The sequence below is a fragment of the Pseudophryne corroboree genome, chromosome 2 (assembly GCF_028390025.1).
Source record: "Pseudophryne corroboree isolate aPseCor3 chromosome 2, aPseCor3.hap2, whole genome shotgun sequence".
Lineage (NCBI taxonomy): Eukaryota > Metazoa > Chordata > Amphibia > Anura > Myobatrachidae > Pseudophryne > Pseudophryne corroboree.
The window spans coordinates 379,694,558-379,721,379 of NC_086445.1; the positions used below are offsets into that span (position 1 = coordinate 379,694,558).

Here is a 26,822-nt window from a genome sequence, read left to right on the forward strand (position 1 = left end):
AAATTGGACAAGTAATACGTTACCAAATCCTAACGGCTTCACTAGAGATTACCCATGTTTGACTTTAAATAAAAGTCTAAAAAGTAACCGAGGAAAAAATTTGACACATCGGAAGGTTTATTTCATAAAAAAGTGTCACATGACATTGCTGTCCTGACAATTAGTGTAGATCTCTCCATGTATATTATATCTGTGCTAAATATAAACATGTTCTAGCCCTTGTACTAATATGCAGGTGAGTGACATGACAAAGTGTTAACAACTGGTGGTATTCTGCATATTGTGTGTCATTTGTTGTGGAGGTGAATTGTACATAGTTGGCTCACCTGAAGTTAATTAAAAATGTACAGTACTAAGATTTATTGATTAATTCATGTCATATGTAGCTATAATTGGTAAAAAGAAAGTAAATGGTGCATGATTCTGTTCTATTCCTTGGCATACAAGTATAGTACAGCACCTTGCCATTGCCTAACAGATTTTCAAATACCTAAACATCACAGAAATGTAAACGTGTGTGTGTGTGTGTGTGTGTGTGTGTGTGTGTGTGTGTGTAAACTGCTTGACGTTGACTTCTATCATTTTGTTCACTGACGATCATGAGCCAACCAATGTTACTACTCAAAGAGACTTACTGCCATCTACTGGTGGCTGACTGGATGGTTCGCAGTCTGCAGATTATCCATGCCTTGTAACATGATCGTTCCTCTTCTGAATTGCTGCAAGAAAGACCAGCAGGTAGAAGCCAAAAACAAACCTGATAAAAGGAATGAGCATTAGTTTCGCAAATAAATTCCCGTTTATTTTGTAATATATCACAATGTCACCAATTGCTTATGTTAATTATTTTTAGACAGCTGGTTTGAAAGTGGATCTTCACGTATTATTTATTAAATAATGATGATACTGCTACTACTATTATTATTTACTTTATTATATATGAATTTCAGGCCATGTAAGAACAGTGTACTGTATGTAAAATACATTCTTGATTAATTATCACCAGTGCATGGGGAGAAATGGTGATAAACTAGCTTATGAACCATAGTAATACATACTCTATACCATTTATTAATTTATTAATTGTTTTATATTTATTTATTTATTTATTTGTCATAAATATTTAAAAACAAAATAATGCAACCTTATTGAAAATGCTAAAATGTGTAGAGAACTTAATATGATGACACATTATTGGTAAAAAATATGATGACACATTATTGGTAAAAATATTTTAATATTTTATACTAATGACCCCCTGCGGACAAAACAAGTAATTTCCATCACACTATTTTCTGTGCTTCTTCAAATCTGTTTGCTGATATCTGTAAATATAATTAAAAACCAGCAGTAAATACATTACCCTTGTTAATCCCATAATGGGTATATTGGCATGATATGACTGGTTATCTTGTGTAAATTAAGTCTAATTGGTTAATTTATTTTGTTAATTTTAAGTACAAACTGCAAGTGTTGACAAGGCAAGCAGCAGAGTTGAGCAAGTACATGCCAGAGAAGGTAGAAGAGGACACCAGTAGCATCCTGAGATCACCAATGCCGGGAACAGTGGTCGCTGTGTCTGTTAAGCCTGGCGACATGGTAAGTGCTCCCATATATCAGAAGTAAAAGTACTGGGATTATTCATTTCTTTTTATTTGGAATCCCTTTTTTAATATATTTTAAGCAGTTCATTGTAAGGTACACAATATCTCGAGATTACATATAGTCTGATATACTTCGTGCCCTATTTGGACATTTGTGTCCTTTATTGAGTAGGTCATACTGTACCTGAGAATAAGGTACGAGTATGTGTCAAGAAAGGCATTACTCCTTAAAAGAAGCCTACACTAGCAAAAATAGAATGGGCAGAACTTCCTATGCGGAATACATTTTATTAGTAGAATAAAATAGTGAAACACTATAGTGGTTTTCCCCAAAAATGTCCTGTTTTATCAAATTTTTCAGAAACTACTACTACTGTAATCCATAGTTTTACTTTTGCTTATTACTACTGTAGCATCTTTGTGATGCTCTTTGATTGTATATAATTAACTAATTTTCCAAAAATGCTTCATCCTTAAATGATAGCTATTAATTCTCACCTAGTCCTACTTCCACACACCTTAAAATGAACCTTCTCTACCTTTGAAGCGTTACCTAAAAACAATACACTTATCATGGCACCGAGATTTCTGAGTGAATTTGTTGTCTAGGGTTCTAGACTTGTTATTTTTAAGTCTTATACAAGATCAATAGTTCTTGAAAATATTACATCACTAAAAAAAGGATTTTGCATGAAATTTATTTTGTTCATTTTCCCTTCTCTTTTTTTCTTTACACCTTTACTACTTTTATTACTATTATTTCATCATCCGAGTTTGAGCTGTTTTGTGTCCAAAAATTTGTTAGTGTCTGCATGTAAATATGTCAAATTAAATATATTTAAAAACGGTTTGCAAATAAACTTTAAACAAACAGTATGTCAATGTGAGAGAGTAATAATTTGGCCCTTTGGGGTGTAATAATCCTGTCTGCCTTGCTAAACATCTCAGTATACTGCCCATGGCACTTACATGTAATGTTGACTTACTGATTTCACATTGTAGGTCTGACAATTGATATACTGTCATTTATTTAGTTATCAATCTTTATTTATGAAATATTGAAACAAAGTACATTGAGGCAAGACTGTTTTTTTTTCCCCAGTGAAAGGAAAAAGGATATGTTTAAAATAATAATATAACAGTTCAAATATATCAAAGGTTTCAATGAGGTACAGGAGGGAAGCAAGAGGTCACCTTCTGAAACTAGAGGGTTGGATGCTCTCGGGAAATATGAGGAAGTACTTCAAGGGAAGGGGGATGAATTCATTCTATTTACAGTGAAAGAATTCAAATATGTTCAGAACAGACACAAAGCTGTCTTAAAGGAAAGGATATTAAATGATCGGAATTTTCACAGCAGCCTAGATTGGCCTCTTACTTTTGTATTGTTTCACTATTTCGTATACAAGGTCATCAATAAAATAACACCAAGAGAAGTTATTAGTTCAACTACAGCAACTTAATTCAGTCTAAATAAAATGCACTTTCACAGTTTATTAAAAATATATATAGTTCAGAAAATTAAAAGTTTTAAAAAAATATATATTTTTGTGACCAAACTGTTACTGTGAACTTTTTATATAATGTAACATTACATAGTAAAGTTTATTTTGTACATGAATTATTGTTTGTGATATTGTCCTGTATGCTAACAAGTTGAGGTAGGGTAGGCTAAAAGCAGTTCCTTCTCTGTACCTAAACTGCAATGTACTGTGATAGCTAGAGCATATGACACATATCACATTCAGGAGAAATCGGTCAAGCAGAATGGGGAAACTTCTCATAAGGACATGTATCCATAACTCTCACATCGTACAGTTTAGTGTCTGCCAGATAAATTACATCCAAATTTTGTTGGCGGGGCGAGTACACAGCATTGACTATGAAGCAGCAGCCAATCCATTTCAGGGATAGAACAAAAGGGCAAAAAACCCTTTTACTGGAGAAGATGGGCATTATTGACAAGGAAAGGGACTATTTTTACATTGCCCTGTATATTAATAGTTATCACTGGTGATAATACCTGTTTGTGGAGCCTGTTTGTCAAGCATCAAGGTCTCTCTCCATAAAATGCCAACCTAAGGTGGTGTTACCCTTAATAATTTATTCTTAATATAAATAGACTGTCTTTTTTAATAGTGAATGTGCAAGGTACAGGATGTGATGTACATATTGGTCACAGAGTCTTATGAATTTAGATTTTTTTACATAATATTTATTGAACTTTATTCACTTATACAGAGCCTATACTGAACAGATTCATAGTGGCACTTTATCTCTAGTGTAAAATGTTGCCCTAATTATTAAGCATGCATATATGAAACACAAAATGTAGTTGCAGCATTTCCATGGACGTTACATCATCATGAATGAGTGATAGCTTTCTATTGTGTACTTTTTTTGTCAAAGGTGTTATTCATTATCTTTATATAATTTCAATTATACACTATTTTATACTCACATTATTTGAATCATTGCTAATCCTTTCATGGATGATATAATTTTAGTTCTGAATTAATGAATCATATGGTGGGTTGGTATGTTGTTCATGTATATTCTCCCTTCATCTTGCTCTATTCTATCTCCACATCCCCTTGCATCCTATCCACAATTTTCTCTTCTTCCTTTTCCTTTATATGTTCTTTTCTTTCGTTCTCTCTCTCTCTCTCGCTCTCTCTCTCTCGCGCTCGCGCTCTCTCTCTCTCTCTATATATATATATATATATATATAGTTCAGCCGTATCATGGCACTCTGCGGTCTCATTCAACCAATAAAACACAGCTCCAGGAAGCTTGTAGCGACGTTTCGGCTTTAATAGCCTTTGTCATGCATAATAACCAACACAATTTGACAATCATAAGTGTTCAATTTAAATACCCTTACCTCTCTCCACGACGCCACGGACTCCCTCCCGTATCCGGCCGCGTCACTCCGACTTCCGGGTGCACCGCTCCGCTCACACCGCCTCCAATCGCTGCGCGTTGTCATGGTGACACACAAACGTTGCCGGAAACGCTGGCCCTCCTGTACTGTCCACAGCGATCGTGTCCATGGACAACGCGCAGTGACTGGAGGCGGTGTGAGCGGAGCGGTGCACCCGGAAGTCGGAGTGACGCGGCCGGATATGGGAGGGAGTCCGTGGCGTCGTGGAGAGAGGTAAGGGTATTTAAATTGAGCACTTATGATTGTCAAATTGTGTTGGTTATTATGCTTGACAAAGGCTATTAAAGCCGAAACGTCGCTACAAGCTTCCTGGAGCTGTGTTTTATTGATTGAATGAGACCGCAGAGTGCCATGATTCGGCTGAACTGTTCATACACTTAATGGGCACCGCGGCAGGTGATGTTGGAAGTGAGAGTGCCGGTTGCTAGCCTGTGTATATATATATATATATATATATATATATATATATATATATATATATTTATATATATTACAGTATTTAAGCGGCACTCACCAGGCTGAAGTTTAATGAAAATAAAAGTCCTTTATTGAGAGCCTACGTTTTGGTGCTCTACCCCGTCGTCAGGGACAGCATGAATAAAACCAATACATACATACATATATTTATACCAACACCAATAAGCAATCAATGACCGTCAGCTACTCACCTGGTGGACACCACCTGCGCCATTCCCGGGGCCCGCATCTGAACTCAGTGTCGCGGAGTCCGTGGCGTCATCAGGCCGCTTCCCACAGCCGAGCCGCATCCTGTCAGCGGTCGCTTAGCAACAGCATAAACAGTAACATATAGCTACAATGCATTTGAAACCACATTTAAAGACACACAAATATATAGAAGCAATTAATGGTGACACAGTATATCAAGCGCCAACAGTATCAATATAATATAATAAAGAAGCATTCTCAAATTTTCTCCAAATTCTCCAAAATTTCTCCAAAGCATGTATAATAGCTGTTCTATGCTGCACCATGTGCTCTTTAAATAGTCGTTGTGTTTAGCCTATATATGCTAGCCCACATGGGCAGGTCAGCATATATACAACAAACATGGTGCTACACGTAACTGCATGTCTGATGGTAAATCTTTTGCCTGTATGGGGGTGTCCAAAGGTACTCCCTGCTAGTAATGCCCTACATGTGACACACCCCAGGCATTTATAACAGCCATTTTTTCTGCTTAAGAAGTGTTGAGGTTTTTTACTATGCAATCCGGTGATATCTAGCTTAACCAAGCAATCTTTTGAATTCCTATCTCTAGTAAAGCTAGGTAATAGTCTTGAGTTCTCGAGCAGTGGTAAATCACTGTCGCTGTTAACCATAGGCCACCATTTTTTCGCTTTACTGGTCAGGAGAGGGCTTTTAGCTGTATATTGTGTGACCCATGGATTGATGTTATGTGTAGCACCATGTGCCGCTTAAATACTGCATCTACAAATTGCTTACACAAGCTTAAGAGGGCACCGCAGCAGGTAATCACTGTTAGTTTTGTAGCGCCGGGCAATTGGACTGTATATATATATATATATATATATATATCTGTACATCTATATATATAAATATATATATATATATATATATATACACACACAGTGCATTAGGAAAGTATTCACAGCGCTGCACTTTTTCCACATTTTGTTATGTTACAGCCTTATTCCACAATGGAATAAATTCATTTTTTCCCTCCAAATTCTAAACACAATACCCCATAATGACAACGTGTAAAAAGGTTTTTTTTTTTTAGATTTTTTGCAAATTTATTAGAAATAAAAAACGAAGAAATCACATGCTCATAAGTATTCATAGCCTTTGCCATGAAGCTCAAAATTGATCCTGTTTCCACTGATCATTCTTGAGATGTGCCTACAGCTTAATTGGAGTCCATCTGCTGTAAATTCAGTTGATTGGACATGATTTGGAAAGTCACACACCTGTCTATATAAGGTCCCACACTTGACAGTGCACAAACCAAGCATGAAGTCAAAGGAATTATCTATAGACCTCCAAGACAGGATTGTCTCGAGGCACAAATCTGGGGAAGGGTACAGAAAAATATCTGCTGCTTTGAAGGTCTCAATGAGCACAGTGGCCTCCATTATCCATAAATGGAAGAAGTTTGGAACCACCAGGACTCTTCCTAGAGCTGGCCGGCCGTCTAAACTGAGAAGGGCCCTAGTCAGGCAGGTGACCAAGAACCTGATGGTCACTCTGTCAGAGCTACAGCATTCCTCTGTGGAGAGAGGAGAACCTTCCAGAAGGACAAACATCTCTGCAGCAATCCACCAATCAGGCCTGTATGGTAGAGTGGCCAGATGGAAGCCACTCCTTAGTAAAAAGCACATGGCAGCCTGCCTGCAGTTTGCCAAAATGCACCTGAAGGACTCTCAGACCCTGAGAAACAAAATTCTCTTGTCTGATTGAACTCTTTGGCGTGAATGCCAGGTGTCATGTTTAGAGGAAACCAGACACCGCTTATCACCAGGCCAATACCATCCCTACAGTGAAGCATGGTGGTGGTAGCATCATGCTGTGGGGATGTATTTCAGCAGCAGGAACTGGGAGACCAGTCAGGATAGAGGGAAAGATGAATGCAGCAATGTACAGAGACATCTTGGATGAAAACCTGCTCCAGAGCACTCTTGACCTCAGACTGGGGTGACAGTTCATCTTTCAGCAGGACAACGACCCTAAGCACACAGCCAAGATATCAAAGGAATGGCTTCAGGACAACTCTGTGAATGTCCTTGAGTGGCCCAGCCAGAGCCCAGACTTGAATCCGATTGAACATCTCTGGAGAGAACTGAAAATGGCAGTGCACCAACGCCTCCCATCCAACCTGATTGAGCTTGAGAGGTGCTGCAAAGAGGAATGGGCGAAACTGCCCAAAGATAGGTGAGCCAAGCTTGTGGCATCATATTCAAAAAGACTTGAGGCTGTAATTGCTGTCAAAGGTGCATCAACAAAGTATTGAGCAAAGGCTGTGAATACTTATGTACATGTAATTTCTTAGTATTTTATTTTTAATAAATTTGCAAAAATCTCAAAAAAAAACTTTTTTCACATTGTCATTATAGGGTATTGTGTGTAGAATTTTGAGGGAAAAAATTAATTTATTCAATTTTGGAATAAGGCTGCAACATATCAAAATGTGGAAAAAAAGTGCTGTGAATATTCTCCGGATGCAAATGGGCATGTGCATATGTATTCACCCCCTTTGCTATGAAGCCCCTCAAAAGTTCTGGTGCAACCAATTACCTTCAGAAGTCACATAATTAGTGAAATGAAGTCCACCTGTGTGCAATCTAAGTGTCACATGATCTGTCAGTATAAACACATCTTTTCTGAAAGGCCCAGAGGCTGCAACACCACCAAGTAAGAGGTATCACACCATGAAGACCAAGGAGCTCTCCAAATAAGTCAGCGACAAAGTTGTTCAGAAGTACAAGTCAGGGTTGGGTTGTAAAAAAATATCCAAATGTTTGATGATCCCCCGGAGCACCATCAAATCCATCATCTTAAAATGGAAAGAACATGGTACCACAACAAACCTGCCAAGAGAGGGCCAGCCACCAAAACTCACAGACCGGGCAAGGAGGGCATTAATCACAGATGCAGCACAGAGACCAAAGGGAACCCTGAAGGAGCTGCAGAGTTCCACAGCAGAGACTGGTGTATCTGTGCAAGTGACCACAATAAGCCGTACACTCCATAGAGCTGAGCTTTATGGAAGAGTGGCCAGGAAAAAACCCATTACTTAGTGCTAAATATAAGAAAGCACGTTTTGAGTTTGCCAAAAGTCATGTGGACGACTCCCCAAATGTATGGAGGAAGATGTTCTGGCCAGATGAGACTAAAATGTAACTTTTCGGCCACCAAGGAAAACGGTATGTCTGGCGCAAACCCAACACATCCCATCACCACAAGAACACCATCCCCAACACATCCCATCACCACAAGAACACCATCCCCACAGTAAAACATGGTGGAGCCAGCATCATGCTGTGGGGATGTTTTTCAGCAGCAAGGACTGGGAAACTGTTTTGAGTCGAGGGATGGTGCTAAATACAGGGATATTCTTGAGCAAAACCTGTTTCAGTCTGCCTGTGATTTGAGACTGGGATGGAGGTTCACCTTCCAGCAGGACAATGACCCGAAGAATACTGCTAAAGCAACATTCGAGTGGTTTAAGGGGAAACATTTAAATGTGTTGGAATGGCCTAGTCAAAGCCCAAATCTCTATTCAATTGAGAATCTGTGGTCAGACTTGAAGATTGCTGTTCACAAGCGGAAACCATCCAACATGAAGGAGCTGGAGCAGTTTTGCCTTAAAGAATGGGCAAAAATCCCAGTGGCAAGATGTGGCAAGCTCATAGAGACTTAACCAAAGCGACTTACAGCAGTAATTGCCGCAAAAGGTGGCTCTACAAAGTACTGACTTTAGGGGGGTGAATAGTTATGAACACTGAGGTTTTCTGTTATTTTCCCTATTTGTTTGCTTCACAATAAAAAAAGAATATCTTCAAGGTTGTAGGCATGTTCTGTGAATTAAATGATGCCAACCTTCAAACAATCCATTTTAATTCCAGGTTGTGAGGCAACAAAATAAATATATATAAATATATATATATATATATATATGCTGTGTATATATATATATATATATATATATATACACACACACACACATATATATACTGTGTGTATATATATATATATATATATATACATACATACGTACAGAGCCTTGCTAAAGTATTCACCCCCTCTGCATTTTTCATATATATATATATATATATATCCACCATACAAAAGAATGGCACTCGGAGACTGAGTAAGCAAAGGTTCGGATTGTATTTATATCTTTCTATATATCTACCTCCTGTCTCCTCATACCCCCTCCTGCTCCATTTTCTCCACTGTGGATGCTTGTGAGATACATGTGTAGTAAAAAGTTCTGTTCTGCTGCTTGTCCTCCTTCAGTTTCAACAGGCAGGTCAGTGCAGTGATTTTGAGATGGTGTTTTGCCATTGCACTGTAAGTTACACAAGTTCTCTCAGCCCTGGTTTCATTGATGATAACTGTATGGGTCCTATGGCTATGGAAGCCCTGTAGGTCCAATACTTTTGTAGTGAATGACGTGGCCGCAGACCGTGTCCAGATGCCACACTAGACATCTAGGTGGTCATTCCGAGTTGTTCGCTCGTTGCCGATTTTCGCTATGCTGCGATTTGCTGCTAAATGCGCATGGTACGCAGCGCGCATGCGCTTAGTTATTTAACTAAAAACTGCAGTTTTGCTGTTCTTCGTGCGGCGCTTTTCAATCGCACTGCTGATCGGTGAGTAATTGACAAGAAAGGGGCGTTTCTGGGTGGTAACTGAGCGTTTTACGGGAGTGTGCTAAAAAACGCAGGCGTGCCAGGTAAAAACGCAGGAGTGGCTGGCCGAACGCAGGGCGTGTGTGTGACATCAAAGCAGGAACTAAACGGACTGAGGTGATTGCAATCTAGGAGTAGGTCTGGAGCTACTCAGAAACTGCAAGGAATTATTTAGTAGCAATTCTGCTAATCTTACGTTCGCTATTCTGCTAAACTAAGATACACTCCCAGAGGGCGGCGGCCTAGCGTTTGCAATGCTGCTAAAAGCAGCTAGCGAGCGAACAACTCAGAATGACCACCCTAGAGGGATAGTAGGTGACTAAAAACATTAATTAGCTCCCCAGTCTGCAGATGCACATAATGATGAACTGTAGGTTTGGTTATGAATTGTGTGGTAGCTGCCACATTTATGCATCACGTTTTGTATATCTGGATATGTGCTTTCTCCTACACTAGGGCCAAATTGGTGACACAGAGAATTGTGTATTCCCAAGAATAGAGGCTGTAGCGCCTTCCTAGCTGAGTTTCAGGAAAGTAGCAATTATGCCGAATTCAAATGCAATTAATTTTTTTTTAAAAAGAAAAAGTTATGTTTTTCATTTTTGTATACTTCCTGTGAAGGGACTAGAAATCAGACTCTAAACAATAAATTCCCCTGATCACACAGTGTGTGATCCCCTTTTCTTCTTCTTACAGACGGGGAGATTCTCACAGCCAGCATGCCTGAGCGCAGGGGGACAGAGAGCTTCTCAGTTGTCATTATATTCAAGGCAGTGGCCTCCAAGTCCTTCATGGTCTTTAATATTGATTTAATGAAGGAGAAGAGTGAATAAAATCACTGGATTGGGAATGAAGTGTGTGTGCGCCAACTGTAAAAGTGGCACACCTCCAAACTTTCTGACGTAAATAATTGCAGTTTAAAGTGTAAGAGACTTGCGTTGTGCTCTGTGTCAGAATGTGTTCCTTTTACCTCTGCTGTCTCTAGGAAGAGCTGTGGTTCCTTATGTTTAGTCATATTGCATTAATGAAAAGACAATTATTTTTTCATTTTTTATTTAAGCATGGTTTCATCAGTTATTTTTCATATATGTACAATACCTTGCTCCTTTTCACTTAATTGTATTTTATTTATGAGGGATATCTAGATGGGTTGTATCATGCAGAAAATGGAGAGGGGATTTGCACAGTTTTTTTTACTGCACCTCTGTGCAACTTTTCTGTCAGTGCTCACCCTGTCTATTCCCAATGCAGTGACACACCTAATTGCTGAAGTCACTTTTAATGCATCTTTTCACTTCCAGCCAGTGTCGGATTGGGGCATGAAGGACCCACGGGGGGATGCGTTTGCAGGGGCCTATATCTGGGGGGGTGGTCAGTCTCCAGAGATTTGGCTAACCATTCGAGTGCATTGTCTGGGCCCCTTGATGAATATATACAGTAAATATTGCTAGTGCATGCATGATAATGTACCAAATTAATCATACCTCCCAACTTTGGAATGGACAGAGTCGGGACATGCCGCGGCTCTGGCACATTCGGAAAGGGGGTGGGGCCTCAGTAGAGGGGCGGAACATCTGGTGGAGGGGGCGGAGCCCAGCGCTGCGATACCCATTTTTCATCATTTATGGTGCATGCCCAGCGCTCCATGAGCTGCTGGGCAATCCCCGGCTCCACTCCCTGCACTGATAGATGCGCATGGCACCTATTTAGTGATCACTGACTGCTTTTGCAGAGCAGCCATGATCACTGGCTCTCCCAATCTGCCACCCCGCCCGCAGGACACTGCAACCCTCGGGTGGGACAGCGGCACTGGACAGTTGGGACAGTTGGGAGGTATGGATTAATGCACTGTAGTAAATACACCACAGTCCTGTGCAGCATAAGGTAACAAATGTACAATGTATAATTTCAGTGTACAGTCTGGAACCTGATCTCTGGAGAAGGTAAGGCCCCAGGCAGTGGGTCCCAACGGGGTTTCCCCTGTGGGCCAGTCCAGCCCTGTTTCCATCATATACAGTATGATTAAAACAATGTTATATTCACTGTAGTGAGACATAGTACAAAGTAATCTATCATGTGTCATGTTGTGTAATTGGTAGTTTAGTTATTTTGAAAATACTCGAGGGTTGGCAAGTGTATAAATATTACAGATTAACTAAAAACCACTTATTGGTGGTTATCTTTCAAGTTGCCTTATGGTCCCACCAACACAAATAGCTGGCTGAAAGGTTGCTCTACTTATTGTAGGGTGGAAATAGGGCCACAGATAATTGTATATTCCCTGGCCTGTCAATTACCCCTGGGCCTCAGAAACCCAGTGGTAGATTATTACAGTGCTAATCTTATCAATAGACACATCTCTTTCCAGCACTGCTTTTGCGGTTTTATTTAGACACTTGTCCGGAACAAACAGCGGTATACATAAGGTAGTACACAGGCTTACATGGTAAACTCATAATATGAAGTACAGTATGTACACTCAAAGACAGTCATTCACACAGACAAGGCCCATCGTATATCTGTAGACTAGTTAAAAAAAAAAAAATAATAAAGGCAGCAACCCTAATTGTTGTTTTGTTTTTGTTTTTTTATTTGCTATGTAGTGTTATTCATATATGGCAGTATTGTCTAAAGATTTTTTTTTTATTTGATTCAGCTTTTAGTTACATAGAGTTGGTAGACATTTTCTGTTTTGTAGGTAGAGAACTTCTAAAACCAGGTATAAAACCTACTGAGACAGTCTGAAACGTGAGCTTTGGTTGTATCATACAGGAGAGGGAATTGGAAACAAGCCTGAAACAAAATGCTGGGTATTTGTTCCATCTCCCCCTGCCGCTGTGTGTGCCCAGCTCCCGGTCACTGCATGATTGCATCGTACTGACCTCAAGCCTGGGTCTAACCCTGTTTCCTGACAGAAGTAAGCTCCTTATGAGGCCTTTCAGTTTATCTGCGGATTGATTGGTACATGGCAGAAAAACTGCTCTAAAGCCTTGGTAGCCTGCTTGTTTTGCAAGGAAAACATTTCTGCAGATACGTATTTGCACACAAAGGATGCTTTGGGAAGCTGCCCCAATTATCCTTCTTATAAGCTATCCCTAATATAGGGGTCTATTTACTAAGCCTTGGATGGAGATAAAGTGGCAGCCAATCAGTTCCTAATTGCCATGTTACAGGCTGGGTTTGAAAATTGAAAGTTCGGAGCTGGTTGGTTGGTACTTTAATCCCGTCCACTTTATCTCCATCCAGGGCTTAGTAAATAGACCCCAAAGTATCAGAAGTGTTCCTAGAATGGTGCCATCAGGACACCTAATTTTGTCCGGCCTCGGTTGGGAAACTTTATTATGTACCTGTGCTCCTAGCACTGTTCCTATTAAAGGTTAATTCTGCAATAAATAAAAAATGTATATATATAGCATTTCTGATACTTTACTGCCACCAACATTTTCTGTGATCCATGGTATTGCCTGCTTCATACCCAAGGTCACTGGTGTGCCCTAAACATAAAATCATTCATACTGTATGTACCCATTTTAAGTAACATTGCATTTATTAAAAAATTGAATTTTAACTACAGCGACCAATCAGCGATCGCCAATCAGCTTTGATTTGTCTATGGCAGATTATGAATGCAAGTGTGATACATTGCTATGATTTAGGGTAAATTATACACCTTGTTTCTATATTTGTAAAAATTAGTGTACACGTAGTTCTGAGCGCAGGTTGTTTACAGTCCTCATTGGATAATATTAGAACAGGTGTGGATCATTAGATCAACAGTGTCTAGGTCGACAATATTTAGGTCGACCACTATAGGTTGACATGTTCTAGGTCGACAGGTCAAAAGGTCGACATGAGTTTTTTATGGGGGGGTTGTGTCGTTTTCTTCATAGAGTGACCGGGAACCCCAATTAGTGCACCGTGTCTCCTCGCATGGCTTGCTTCGCCCGCCATGCTTCGGGCGAGGTGCTTCGCACAGATTACCGTTCCAATCGTAGTCCACGTTGATCGTTAAGTATGAAAAATATTTTGTTTAAAAAATACTCATGTCGACCTTTTGACCCTGTCGACCTAAACATTGTCGACTTAGACACTGTCGATCTTCAGACCGGATCCCATTGAAACAATCTAGTATAAACTTAAATAGAACGTTAATCACATTACTGCTTTTCCATTCTGTCCTACAGATGTGTCCTTGTATATTATTGCCAAACAGCCCTTGTCGGCGCACTAGGTCCCGTGCTACTCTGCTAGCGTTGGACGTCTTTTTTTGCATATTTTTACCTAAAAATGTGTCTAAAGGCCCTACAGATTTAAGATCTGCCGCCGAGCTGCCCGACGGCGGATATGGCCGACGGGCGACCAGGCGGCAGGGGGGGCAGTGACGGGGGGAGTGAAGTTACTTCACTCCCCCCGTTGCACGGCTCCATAGAAGTGCAGGCAAATATGGCCGAGATCGTCCATATTGGCCTGCATGCACAGCCGACGGGGCACCAGCGATGAACGAGCGCGGGGCTGCGCATCGTTCAACGCTGGTGCCTCCACACGCAAAGATATGAACGGTATCTTGTTCATTAATGAACGAGATCGTTCATATCTTTGACGATTATTGGCCAGTGTGTAGGGCAGGCATGTCCAAACTGCGGCCCTCCAGCTGTTGAGAAACTACACATCCCAGCATGCCCTGACACAGCTTTTGCATTCTCTGGCAGCAAAACGGTTTCAGTGCATGCTGGGATATGTAGTTTCACAACAGCTGGAGGGCCGCAGTTTGGACATGCCTGGTGTAGGGCCTATTAGTCGCAGTGTGATGCAACTAGGATGCACCAGGAGACTGTGCAGAGTAATTTGATATGGGACACTTGTATATATGTGTGCGACTAAGGGGTTAATTCAATTACCTGCAGTAATTTACTGTGGGTGAAAAAGGGAGGTAGCTTCAGGCTTTAACACCTGTGGCTATTCAATTGCACTCCATTTTTCACCTAACATCCTTGTTAACATCCGTTAAATTAGCATGTTAACTGGTGTTAACATGGGTGGGGGCTAAATGAATAGCCCCAGAGGATCATTTAGCCTGTGGTAAATTACCATGGCTAGTTAAATTCCAACCTGAGCCTGAAACTGTATACAAAGTGCTACGATGCTGCTGCCGTGACTTATTTTCAAGCCAAATTTCATATACAGACTCAGTCGGATGGTCTTCAGTATGCCGGCGGTCGGGCTCCCGGCGACCAGCATACCGGCGCCGGGAGCCCGACAGCCGGCATACCGACAGCCGGCATACCGACACTTATTCTCCCTCGTGGGGGTCCACGACCCCCCTGGAGGGAGAATAAAATAGTGTGGCGCGCTTAGCGCGCCACCATGCCCGTAGCGTGGCGAGCACAGCGAGCCCGCAAGGGGCTCATTTGCGCTCGCCACACTGTCGGTAAGCCGGCGGCCGGCCTCCCGGCGCCGGTATGCTGGTCGCCGGGAGGCCGGCCGCCGGCAGATCGTAGTGAACCCGACTCAGTCACACACAGATATGCAAGTGTTACATATCAAATTAACCAGCAGAGTCTCCCAGTGCGCCCTCATCGTATTGCATTGCGGCTGAGACCTGATTTTAGTTTTTGTAAAACGATGTGAAATATACAGCCAACTGTGTCTTTTTTTTCCTGCTCGCATTTCCTGCCTTATCTCTAAATGCAACCATTTTTTATTTCTGCGGTGGTTAATTGCTCTCTCTAGTCCTCCTCTCTTACATCTCTCATCTCCTTGTCTTTTCCTGACCTGCATCTCTTTTATAGAATTCCCTATTCTAACTTACATAAGTTTGTACCCTCATTTAAGACCTGTCCCATTATATGAATATCACTCGGCATGACCTCCCCATCTACAGTATGTTACACATTTGTATTGACATTTTTTTGCTTGGACTGTACAAATGTATATATTGAATCATTTGTTGTGTACCACTTGTTCACATTACTAGCTTTCATATAAATTGTAATACAATTTCCGTGTAACATTATCTTTACATTTGTGCTATATAATGTAACTGTTCTATCCGGTGAATCATAGTTCTGCTATTAGAAAAGTAAAGTTCTGTCCACTGACTGTTCCTCTGTATACTGTAGGTCCATATAGTGGCTGAAGTACTGTCACTGGATTCACCTGTAAACTTGACCATGCATGCTTACAGACAGAGAATTGCACCTGTTTCCTTACCTGCTGTAGTTCATCTTTACTTATCCACTGCAGTACATATAACTATAGCACACAGTCTCTCTGTAACAGAGACACTCCCCTGTACTCCGCTGGCATGGGATGTGCACAGGAAGGTTGGAGTAGATTAGGGAGCCACTGCTAGGTCATCATTTCATCCTACAAGTCATATCAAGGACCAGGGCTGTAGAGACATTATGGCTCTATACAGAGCTGAACGAATAGGACTGGCAAGCTCCCCGGACAAATTCCCTATTGTAAGAAGTATGATTTACAGGGCAAGATCTGTCAGCACTTCCAAGTTTCATATATTGGATATTTGTTTCTTTTCCTAAAGTGTAAATCATACTTTTTATGTCTTTTCTTTGTATTTAAACAAGTCTTAATGATATAGCCATAAAATACATTTTAGGAGTACTTAAATATATTTTGCACACAGATCATGTTCTATGAATGATAGTTCAGCTGCCACATTGATGCTAGGACGTATTTAAAACTTAATATATAGTCAGTTCTTTCTTTGTAAGTCAAAGTGCTACTTTTCCGCTCTCTAAAGTCAACTTGAGCTGTTCCGTCCAAGTTTTCATCTTATAGATCTTTATTTTAGGCCTCGGCACCAAGTAATGCAAAGTGACAGCTGCTTTCTAATCCTGTTAGCTGCCATCTCAATCGGATGTCATGACAAATCTTGTCCTCCCACCTTTGAGCTAGAGAATTGTGCACAGCAACATGTTTAGATGGGACACAAACGATTCAGCGCTCGTTGACGTCCAATTATTTAGGGATTTGTGCAGGTTACTACATAATGGACTTTCTTATTTCCAGTAAAAATGTAAAGAAGCAGTCGCAGCATATTATCACTTGTAGTGTATGCTGTATCATGAGAGGAAGTTGTGATTGTAGTTGTAATATAAAGATGTGGCAAATTCGTCTCTGGTCAGTTGTGACTGCTTGTTTCTAGGCAACAGTCTCTAATTCATAAAAGCCTGAGCAGGTGGGTGCAGATAGGAGGCATCAAAAGATATCTCCTCGTTCTTAGGTCTGGCACACACAAATCTTACCAGCATGGTGATAGCTTGGATGAAAAAGCAATTGTACTAGAATTACATGGGATACAGCAGGGAACAAGGGATCGTAAAGCACATATATTTTGCAGACACAAGATAATGAGAAAATGACCATGTATGCCATATACTAGTCCCACACACACCATTACACTGCTGGTATCGTGACCTTAACATTACATACAGTATGTACATAAATACAATTATTTCTGTCTTAATACACCTAAGAATGAAATACATTGTACATCTAAATATATCAATGTTGTATAAGTAGTGTTCCTGTACTGGTTAGTTTATCTACTTTGAAATCAAAGCCTATAGACTTTATTATCACTATGAAAGTAGATTGTATTTTTACGTCTTGAGGCGTGGAGAGTGGAGTGAATTATGTCCTAACGAGTCTATAACCCTGCACTGAACAGACCAATTATATTTAGTTGTTCATCATTAATCCCTTGATCTGGACAGGCAGTTGGGGGTCAACCCTCTAGCAGAAAAATATATCACTGTTTAACAATCAAATGAGTTTAACTTCACTTTATACACACACACACACACACACACGCACACACACACACACACACACACACACACACACACACACACACACACAGCGTCCTACTAGTTTGGGATTTACACTTAAAAAAGAAATACAATGGCAAGAAAAATCTGAGGCTTATCTGTCTGTCATATTTCCATGATGCTACGTGTTCTTCCTGTGGCTTTCCCACCCTTCCCTAGTTTCCCACTGGAACACTACAGGCACATTTACCAGCGAGGAACAAGAAGCACCATAGAAATATAAACAGGCCTTTTATTTTTAAGCAGGTTTTGGTACACATGCACTCTTTACATCTATTCTAAGTAATTACTACGTTTTAATCACAATATTTGTAGGCACTTTTTCCATTTTACAGATTCAACACATCTGGTGTACCACCTGTTTTATTAATGGATGGCAGCCATCTACATTCTATAGGGCGTGGTTTTGTATATTGCTTTACTCCATATTTAGTTATTGTATCTATCGTTTTCACTAGGTATCTTACACAGATTGCTTAATTCATATGATATATGGCAAGTAAGCACCAGATCTACTTACTATATATGAAAATATATTGTGTGTATTTATTGAATTTTTCATATAGCACAGTACATGCCTAAATGACAAACATGTATGTTAATTAGAACAGCATGTACAAAAGTTACATACTATCAACAAAATACACTCCAGTAATTTCCAGAATACCTTGGAGCAGCCAGAGGCAAAGACATGCACATAAAACAATACGCCATAACATATAAGATGCCATTAGTGATAACTATATGTAATATCCACATATTGCCACTAATTATACTGCAAATATCATCCCAAAATAATAAAGGAGAGAAAAAGAAAGAGATGTAGGACAGGATAAATAATGTACAGATAAACATGAAACTGGACACATGAGTATAGGGGGAGGGTACACACATGAGGGCGGGGTGATACGTGAAATTATACACTATGCGTACCAGAAGCATCACTTCAATAATAATATAATGAAAACTGGGATGGTCAAGGTGCCAGAAATCGTTTACTGTGAAGGAACCAGTTAGTAGATTCAAACAATTGAAACACCTGCATTTGTGCATTCGAATATAACATATCAGTATATGGACGCCATTTGCGATATAATCAGATCACCCCCTTTTCTATGTCCGCGAGAGTGGACTGTCTGTCATAGTATATTAGATGTTTTAGTCTTTGTACCGCAGACTGGACATTAGGTCTAATACTAGATGTCCAATGTTGCAAAAATCGCCTTCTTTGCCATAGTTTCCACTAAGGAAAGAAAAGGTTTAAGCAGAACAATGTGCACATAAAAGAGCTAAGGGTCCAATGTGAGCTGTAAATACAATATTTTGTTCAGATAGACTAGTACAGTGTTCCAGAATGTTTTCATAATTATACACTCCCAAAAATTGTGTGTAAACAGCCCCACTGTGGACACACCCTAGTCTCATCCTCTATCATATCTTGGCTGTGACTGACAGATGTAGGCTCTTTTTACTGCTTTAATAAGCTCTTCTTGCAAGGCTTCCGATTGTAAAATCTTGCATTAGCGGGAAGTCGCATTGCCAAGCCTGAAAGGAACCTTTCCAGATTTTATCAACCCTAGGTTTCACCAAATCATCATCATAGTTTTATACACAGTGCGAGAGATTAGGTCTAACAATGACCTTTAAAGTATCTGCCAATTGAAGTGAGGTGGATTGTACAGAGTGTCTGATTTGAAGGCATAAATATAACATCTATCTGTACTGTATTTGTTACATTTAACAGTAGAAGACGAGGTGTATTACTTTTAATGATAAAAAATAAATCAATTTCTGTGTCAGTAATTGAAATCTGTTGCAATATACTAATATGAGAATTGACATGTTAGCTAAAGATTTAGGCAATGACCTAAGCAGAAACCAAGATACATATTAAACTGACACCTGTGTCCCGTCCGCCCCCCCAAATAAAATCTGTAATTGAAGAATTTCCACCTTTGAAGGGAAATCAGCAGGGATGATATTGATCCATCATTTTAGGGGGGCAGAGTGCAGCAGAAGGTGATACTGTGGAAGGCCCCCACACGCCCTCTGTTTTTCTGCCAAATTAGGCAGAAGGCTCAGAATATAAGAGGACAAAAGATGGGTTCTGTTCCACACTGCAGCTTTATCCCATCCACCTCCACCTCCCCATCATTTGTTTCCTTCACACACTTGTTTCATAATGCTTTGGTTCCTACTATTGCATAGAAACAGGTCCTGTTGAAATAGGCAGGAACCAGTTTTGTTTTAATTGCTAAAATGATTTGGAAAAGTGCTTGGTGTGCTGCTTCTATACAGCAGGTGCTGTCTATTAATTGGCCTGTGAAGGCCTGACCCAAGGTCCCTTGCAGAAGGCCCAGTTTTAAGAAGAGTTTAAATGGTTATTTATTATATGGTATAACCTAGTGTACATGATGTCTGCTTGCAGGTATTTTATTTCATGGTCTGCAATTTCTAATGTCATCTGGGTTTGGAAAGCGGTGTTTCTTTGGTAATGTATTATCAGCAGGTCAGCTCTAAATACCATCCATCAGAAGCTAATTTTTTTTACCCAGATCCTCTAATGACTGATGAACCTGTCTTTAGTATGAATGTTTAGCACAGTAGAGAGCCATATGCCACTGGCACAGCTTCCTATGCCATTCTTACTGCTTCCGCAGAATTGATTAGCCAAGTAATGTATCAAAGATCTTTTTCATGATTTTAAAACATACTGACATAAAATCCTTTAACACAAGCAAGTGATAACATCTTTATGATGAGGATAGTCGCCCCTTTAAATGTCTCTCTAGTATTTAGTGTTCCTGCAGATCCATAGCACAGCATTGTGCTTTGTTGCTGTCTGTCTGCTGCAGACCGTAGCACATTGGAGGTCCCTCCCCTGTGTGGGAAGAGCACAGCTGTTACTGTACATCTCATCCAGTGACTGTATCGCCCCATTTTGTGGCTCTGAAGGATGAAATTGAGAAATGGAGCACTGTGCAGTCATCCTTTACCTCTGCAATTTTAGCCTTTGCATTTCATTTTCATGCTTTTATTCCAAAGCAAATAGGACAGGGCGAGCAACAGAGTTCCTGATGAGGGTCTGCCTTCACTTATAATGTGCCTCATGCCGTATATTCCTGACCACCTTGCTGTGTGACTTCTCTGAGATGTCTGTGGAGCTGGGAGACAGCCGAGTCAATGAGAAGTTCCCCAAAACTTGCCATTTGTTTGTTTGCCGCACAAGTGACTGCTGAATTTGTATATGAAAACCTTGACAGGTGCTTTAATGAAGAATAAAAAGAAGTTAACATCATTAGTATGGTAAAGTCAGTGAGAAGCTTGAAGACAAGTCTCAGGGGAAGGACGTCTCAGAAAAGGGACTTGATAGATTTCCATATCATTTCTAAGTCCCCTAATTGCATTTGGAAGGCTTGCCAATAAATGGAAAATTGGCAGCCTATATCCATTATAGTAATTTTGCCGACCATGGCAAGCAGCTGGCTTTACTGCATTTTATTTCCCACCACCCATAATTAATCATCAGCTGGAGATGTCTAAAACTTTGGATTGTGGCAATGTTGTGTCACATCCAAACTTCTTTAAAATGCAAGAATCGGTTGAGTATATGTACTGACGGCTTCTTCAAGCTAACTCGTTTAGGTACAGGGCAGACTGCTGTTTAATGAGTGCTACTTTGATAATCGGATGTGAATGTGACCTATAACCCTCCATGTCAAAGGAGAGGACGCAGCAAGCTGGATGAAAGATACAGGATGGAGAGCTGCAAACTTTATACCAATTAGACAAGGAGGAGAGAAATACATCAGCTCAGATTTGGTTTATCAGAGAGACTTGTAGGGCTTGTGACCATTATGTGGGGGTTGCAGGGAAAGTAACCTGTCACATTAATTTGGGCTGTGTCCAGTGATCTCTCTTTCTTTGCAGATTGTGGCTTAAACAGGCAAATAAGTTTCTCACTAAATATACATTTTTATGGATGTCTTTTGAAGTCCATTTTTTATTGTTATCTGTTTGTGACAAAAGATTTCAGCACATTGGCTTGTAACTAATGAATATTTATTTATTTTTATTTATATTTTAGCCATTGTTTTTTGGGGATTTTATAACCAGCTTTTCTTCAACAGTCAACTCAGTTTTGTACGGTTTAAAATGTCAAGTTTAATTATTCAGTATCATTTAGGTCAGCGTCATAGTTTATTTTCTAACTTAATAAGCCCAGAAGCCTAATTTTCAACGTTATATGTTGTATTATAGCCTGTTAAAGTGTATTAGTACTGTGCACACATTTCTGAACACTTAAAAATTTCTTTTTAAATAGAATATATTTAATTTGGAGAGCTTTAGTTTTATTAACCGCTTTGAAAACACTGTCGGCATATTAAACACTGCAGTGAAAGTGCTCATGTATTTGCTATATAAATGATTAGACACTGCACTTTAAGTGCCTAAATGATACCATCCTTAGGAGGTAGCTTGGTCATTAAGTGATCAGAACACAATCTGTAATACTGAAGTATGTTCTAGCCTTGCTTTTGAATCAGAAGCTCCCTATTTAAATCTGAATTTTCAAAGCGAATAAACATTAACATCTACAAGAGCAAATTGTATTAAAAGATTATGGTAGTGATTCAATTCGCCACAAAGTTCCATCTGTGCCTCACAAGTTTATATAACACAGGCTATCCGGGAAGGAAAACCTTACTTATTTTGGTCGCACCTCACAATGGGCCTAATTCAGATCTGATCGCAGCAGCAAATCTGTTAGCTAATGCCCAAAACCATGTGCACTGCGGGGGAGACAGATATAACATGTGCAGAGAGAGTTAGATTTGGGTGGCACGTGGCAGAACTAGCGAGCAGTGGTCCCAGGTGCAACAAAATGCTTTGGGACCCCCCTCCCCTCTTATCCCTTCCAAGTCCACTCCCTCACCCCCCAACTCCAGATTAGGGATTCTTTGCATGCCCCCTTTATGTAAAATAGGGGCAGTGTGCGCCGTAGGCACGCGCAAAAAATATAGGGCCATGGCTTCATGGGGCAGGGGTGTGGCCACAAAATAATACCAATTCATGTTATGGTGCACAGTAGTCTCCATTATTCAAATTACGCCGCACAGTAGCGCCACTACACCAGGTAGAGCCCTTTTTACACATTACGGCAGACAGCGTCCACCTTTTACACATTACGGCAGACAGCGTCCCCTTTTTACACATTACGGCAGACAGCGTCCCCTTTTTTACACATTACAGCAGACAGCCCCCCTTTTTTACACATTACGGCAGACAGTCCCACTTTTTTACACATTACGGCAGACAGTCCCCCTTTCTACACATTACGGCAGACAGCGTCCCCTTTTTACACATTACAGCAGACAGCGTCCATTTTTTACACATTACGGCAGACAGCGTCCCCTTTTTACACATTACGGCAGACAGCGTACCCCTTTTTTACACTTTTACGGCAGACAGTCCCCCTTTTTACACTTACGGCAGACAGCGTGCCCTTTTTACACATTATGGCAAACAGCGTCCCCTTTTTTACACCTTTACGGCAGACAGCGTCCCCTTTTTACACATTATGGCAGACAGCGTCCCCTTTTTACACATTACGGCAGACAGCATCCCCCTTTTTACACTTTTACGGCAGACAGTCCCCCTTTTTACACTTTTACAGCAGACAGCGTCCCCTTTTTACACATGGCAGACAGCGTCCCCTTTTTACACATAACGGCAGACAGCGTCCCCTTTTTTACACATTACGGCAGACAGCGTCCCCTTTCTTACACATTACGGTAGACAGCGTCCCCATTTTTACACATTACAGCAGACAGCGTCCCCATTTTTACACATTACGGCAGACAGCGTCTGTTTTTACACATTACGGCAGACAGCGTCCCCTTTTTACACATTACGGCAGACAGTGTCCCCTTTTTTACAATTTACGGCAGACAGTGCCCCCGTTTTTACACATTACGGCAGACAGACAGAAAGGACAGATGATACTTACGGTCTCCGCTGGCTCAGGCAGTCAGGCTCCTCGCTGTGAATGCTGGGATGCGCTTCCCTCATCACAGCGGCGGCCAGCCTATGTGGAAGGAGAGGGACAGCTGCAGCTGTGCTTCCACCAATTACATTGCGCTGCTGCGGCTCCCGAGTTCCCCTCCCTCCTCCTCCTTCTCCCCTGCCCGGGATCTGCCAGAAGCTGCATTGATTACATTGCGCTGCTGCGGCTCCCGAGTCCCCCTCCCAATTACATTGCGCTGCCAATTACATTGCGCTGCTGCGGCTCCCGAGTCCCCCTCCCTCCTCCTTCTTCTCCCCATGGTTGCGTCCCTCTGCTCTCCTCCTCTCCTCTTTGGCGGCCCGCAGCACACAGCGGCAGGCGGCATGTAATGAGTCAGTTTGACTCATTACATGCCACTGGCTTTAGGCCCCTTCACAGCGGCGGGCCCCAGTGCAAGGCACCGCTTGCACTGGTGGTAGTTCCGTCACTGGCGGGGTGTGTTTAAACTGAAATCTAAATTGCAGTATAAAAATAAAGCAGCCGTTATTTACCCTGCACAGAAACAAAATAACCCACCCAAATCTAACTCTCTCTGCACATGTTATATCTGCCCCCCCCCCTGCAGTGCACATGGTTTTACCCAACTGCTAACAAATTTGTTGCTACGATCAGATCTGAATTACCCCCAATGTGTGCAGCCGCACATTGCTCAGGCTATTGATGGAACTTTGTCCTTAACTGAATCTCCCCTTATTAGTGTTACATTTCTAATATAGGGGGTGATTCATTTAAATGCAGTATGGGCGGTGCAGCAACATAGCTTGTTTTACCTTGCACCCCCATATGAGATATTGGGCTACTCTAAATATAACTGAACCAACATTGCATCTAATTGAATTGCCCACATAGAGAGCTGTAAAGTGTATAATTGGAGGATCTTGTTGGAAGCAATATGCTAGTAACATCGTCATTGCCAGAGTACAGTTACTAGCATGAGGGTTCTTTCATACAACTGAAGCACACATTGTCAGAGACCAGTTATTTATTTTATTTATTTCTATCTATCCTCATTTACTAATGAAGATCACATAACTACTTTTATGCATGAAGTTCATGTAATAGTTATTTGCAAGCTAGAATAATAAGTGTGTATTTATGCTCAGAAGACAAAATATTACATCAGCCCTTGATTGTGTTCATAGGATGATGCCTTCCTTTCCAACGGTTGCAGCCTCTTATGTCTTGGCTTCTTAAGGGATCTTATAAACATGTTTTGAATTATTAGTGTGTATATTTATTAGACAGAAAAGCTAACTCTGTAATGCCCTAATTAGTGTGTCCTAACTAGCTGCAATTGTATTGTGATAGGTGTCAGAGGGACAAGAGATCTGTGTCATTGAAGCAATGAAGATGCAGAACAGCATGACAGCTGCTAAAACTGGAAAGGTACGGTTTCTGTTTCCCCTGCCTTTGTGTCAGCATGGGTATACAGTATGTGCCGTTCATCTGTTGGCTGTCTTAGTGGCTGAGGTCTCTTGTGTATATATATATATATATATATACACTGCTCAAAAAAATAAAAGGAACACTAAAATAACACATCCTAGATCTGAATGAATGAAATATTCTTATTAAATACTTTGTTCTTTACATAGTTGAATGTGCTGACAACAAAATCACACAAAAATTATCAATGGAAATCTAATTTATTAACCCATGGAGGTCTGGATTTGGAGTCACACTCAAAATTAAAGTGGAAAAACACACTACAGGCTGATCCAAATTTGATGTAATGTCCTTAAAACAAGTCAAAATGAGGCTCAGTAGTGTGTGTGGCCTCCACGTGCCTGTATGACCTCCCTACAACCCACACAAGTGGCTCAGGTAGTGCAGCTCATCCAGGATGGCACATCAATGCGAGCTGTGGCAAGAAGGTTTGCTGTGTCTGTCAGTGTAGTGTCCAGAGCATGGAGGCGCTACCAGGAGACAGGCCAGTACATCAGGAGATGTGGAGGAGGCCGTAGGAGAGCAACAACCCAGCAGGAGGGCCGCTACCTCCGCCTTTGTGCAACAGACAAAAGGATGTTCCCGCACAGGTTCAGTTCGACGATTGCCTCCCATTCACAGTGTCAACCCATAAGAAATTGTGGGCATGTATGGGGGCGTGCTACCTGCTGCTTATTGAACAACTGGGTTACAAAAAAAAAAAAAAGTGGCAGCATTAAGGTGCACCGCGTCAATTGGAATTTCATAATCAATATTACATATACCCTTTATTGAGTGTATACAATAAATGATTTCCCACCTACCACACCACTCTAATTTAGTACTAAATTTGAAAACATAACTTTTATTAGGTATATATATTTATTAAATCCCCACCTACTGAAGCTAAAAAGGCGAAATATTAAAAGATAGAATTTTAGTAAGAAAGAAAGTATTAAAATAAGTAGCGCCGGGATGTCGATGAACACTCCTGCTATTATTACATTAATGATTCAAATATCAGTGATTTTATTGTCAATAATAATCCTAGTATAATTAAAGTCTATTATTTACTGTAATGTCAGCCTAAATGTTCACATACTGTATGTGGTTCATTGAAATGTGTGAAAATCGCTTCTCTCACAATCACAATTTTTTAATAGTAATTACTCCCAGGAGCCTGATCCTCAATATTGATATCGTCTTGTCAGTGTGGGTACAACCGTTCGAAAATTAGCCGTGCGGCTGCAGTTTAACGCTCAAACTGCTATATCTGTTCTCTGAGGTCTACCATGCGTGGCCCACACAGACCAATTTGTATACATATGTAACCATATTGTGCTCAGTCACAGTAAAATTGTTCTGATGTATCTTTCATACTCTCATTCACAAAGTATCCAAAACAAGATGACACTTCGTGAGTACATTAGTTGGATTGCCTTAGCAGTAAAATCCTCGTATATTTCTAATGTACGGAGTTCTACATTAGTTCAATAATAAACACACACATAATTAAGCATGTTGTGAATGGCAGCC

General features: G+C 40.7%; 1 protein-coding gene across 3 annotated transcripts in view; it reads left to right on the plus strand.

The window, feature by feature from the left end:
* Nucleotides 1-26,822, plus strand: part of PCCA (propionyl-CoA carboxylase subunit alpha) — a 972,421-nt gene that overhangs the window by 941,619 nt on the left and 3,980 nt on the right. For all 3 annotated transcript variants that reach the window (XM_063953234.1, XM_063953233.1, XM_063953232.1), the window contains 2 exons: nucleotides 1,459-1,599; nucleotides 25,170-25,247. In XM_063953234.1, the coding sequence (XP_063809304.1) occupies nucleotides 1,459-1,599; nucleotides 25,170-25,247 (219 nt within the window). The remainder of the gene's footprint in view (nucleotides 1-1,458; nucleotides 1,600-25,169; nucleotides 25,248-26,822) is intronic.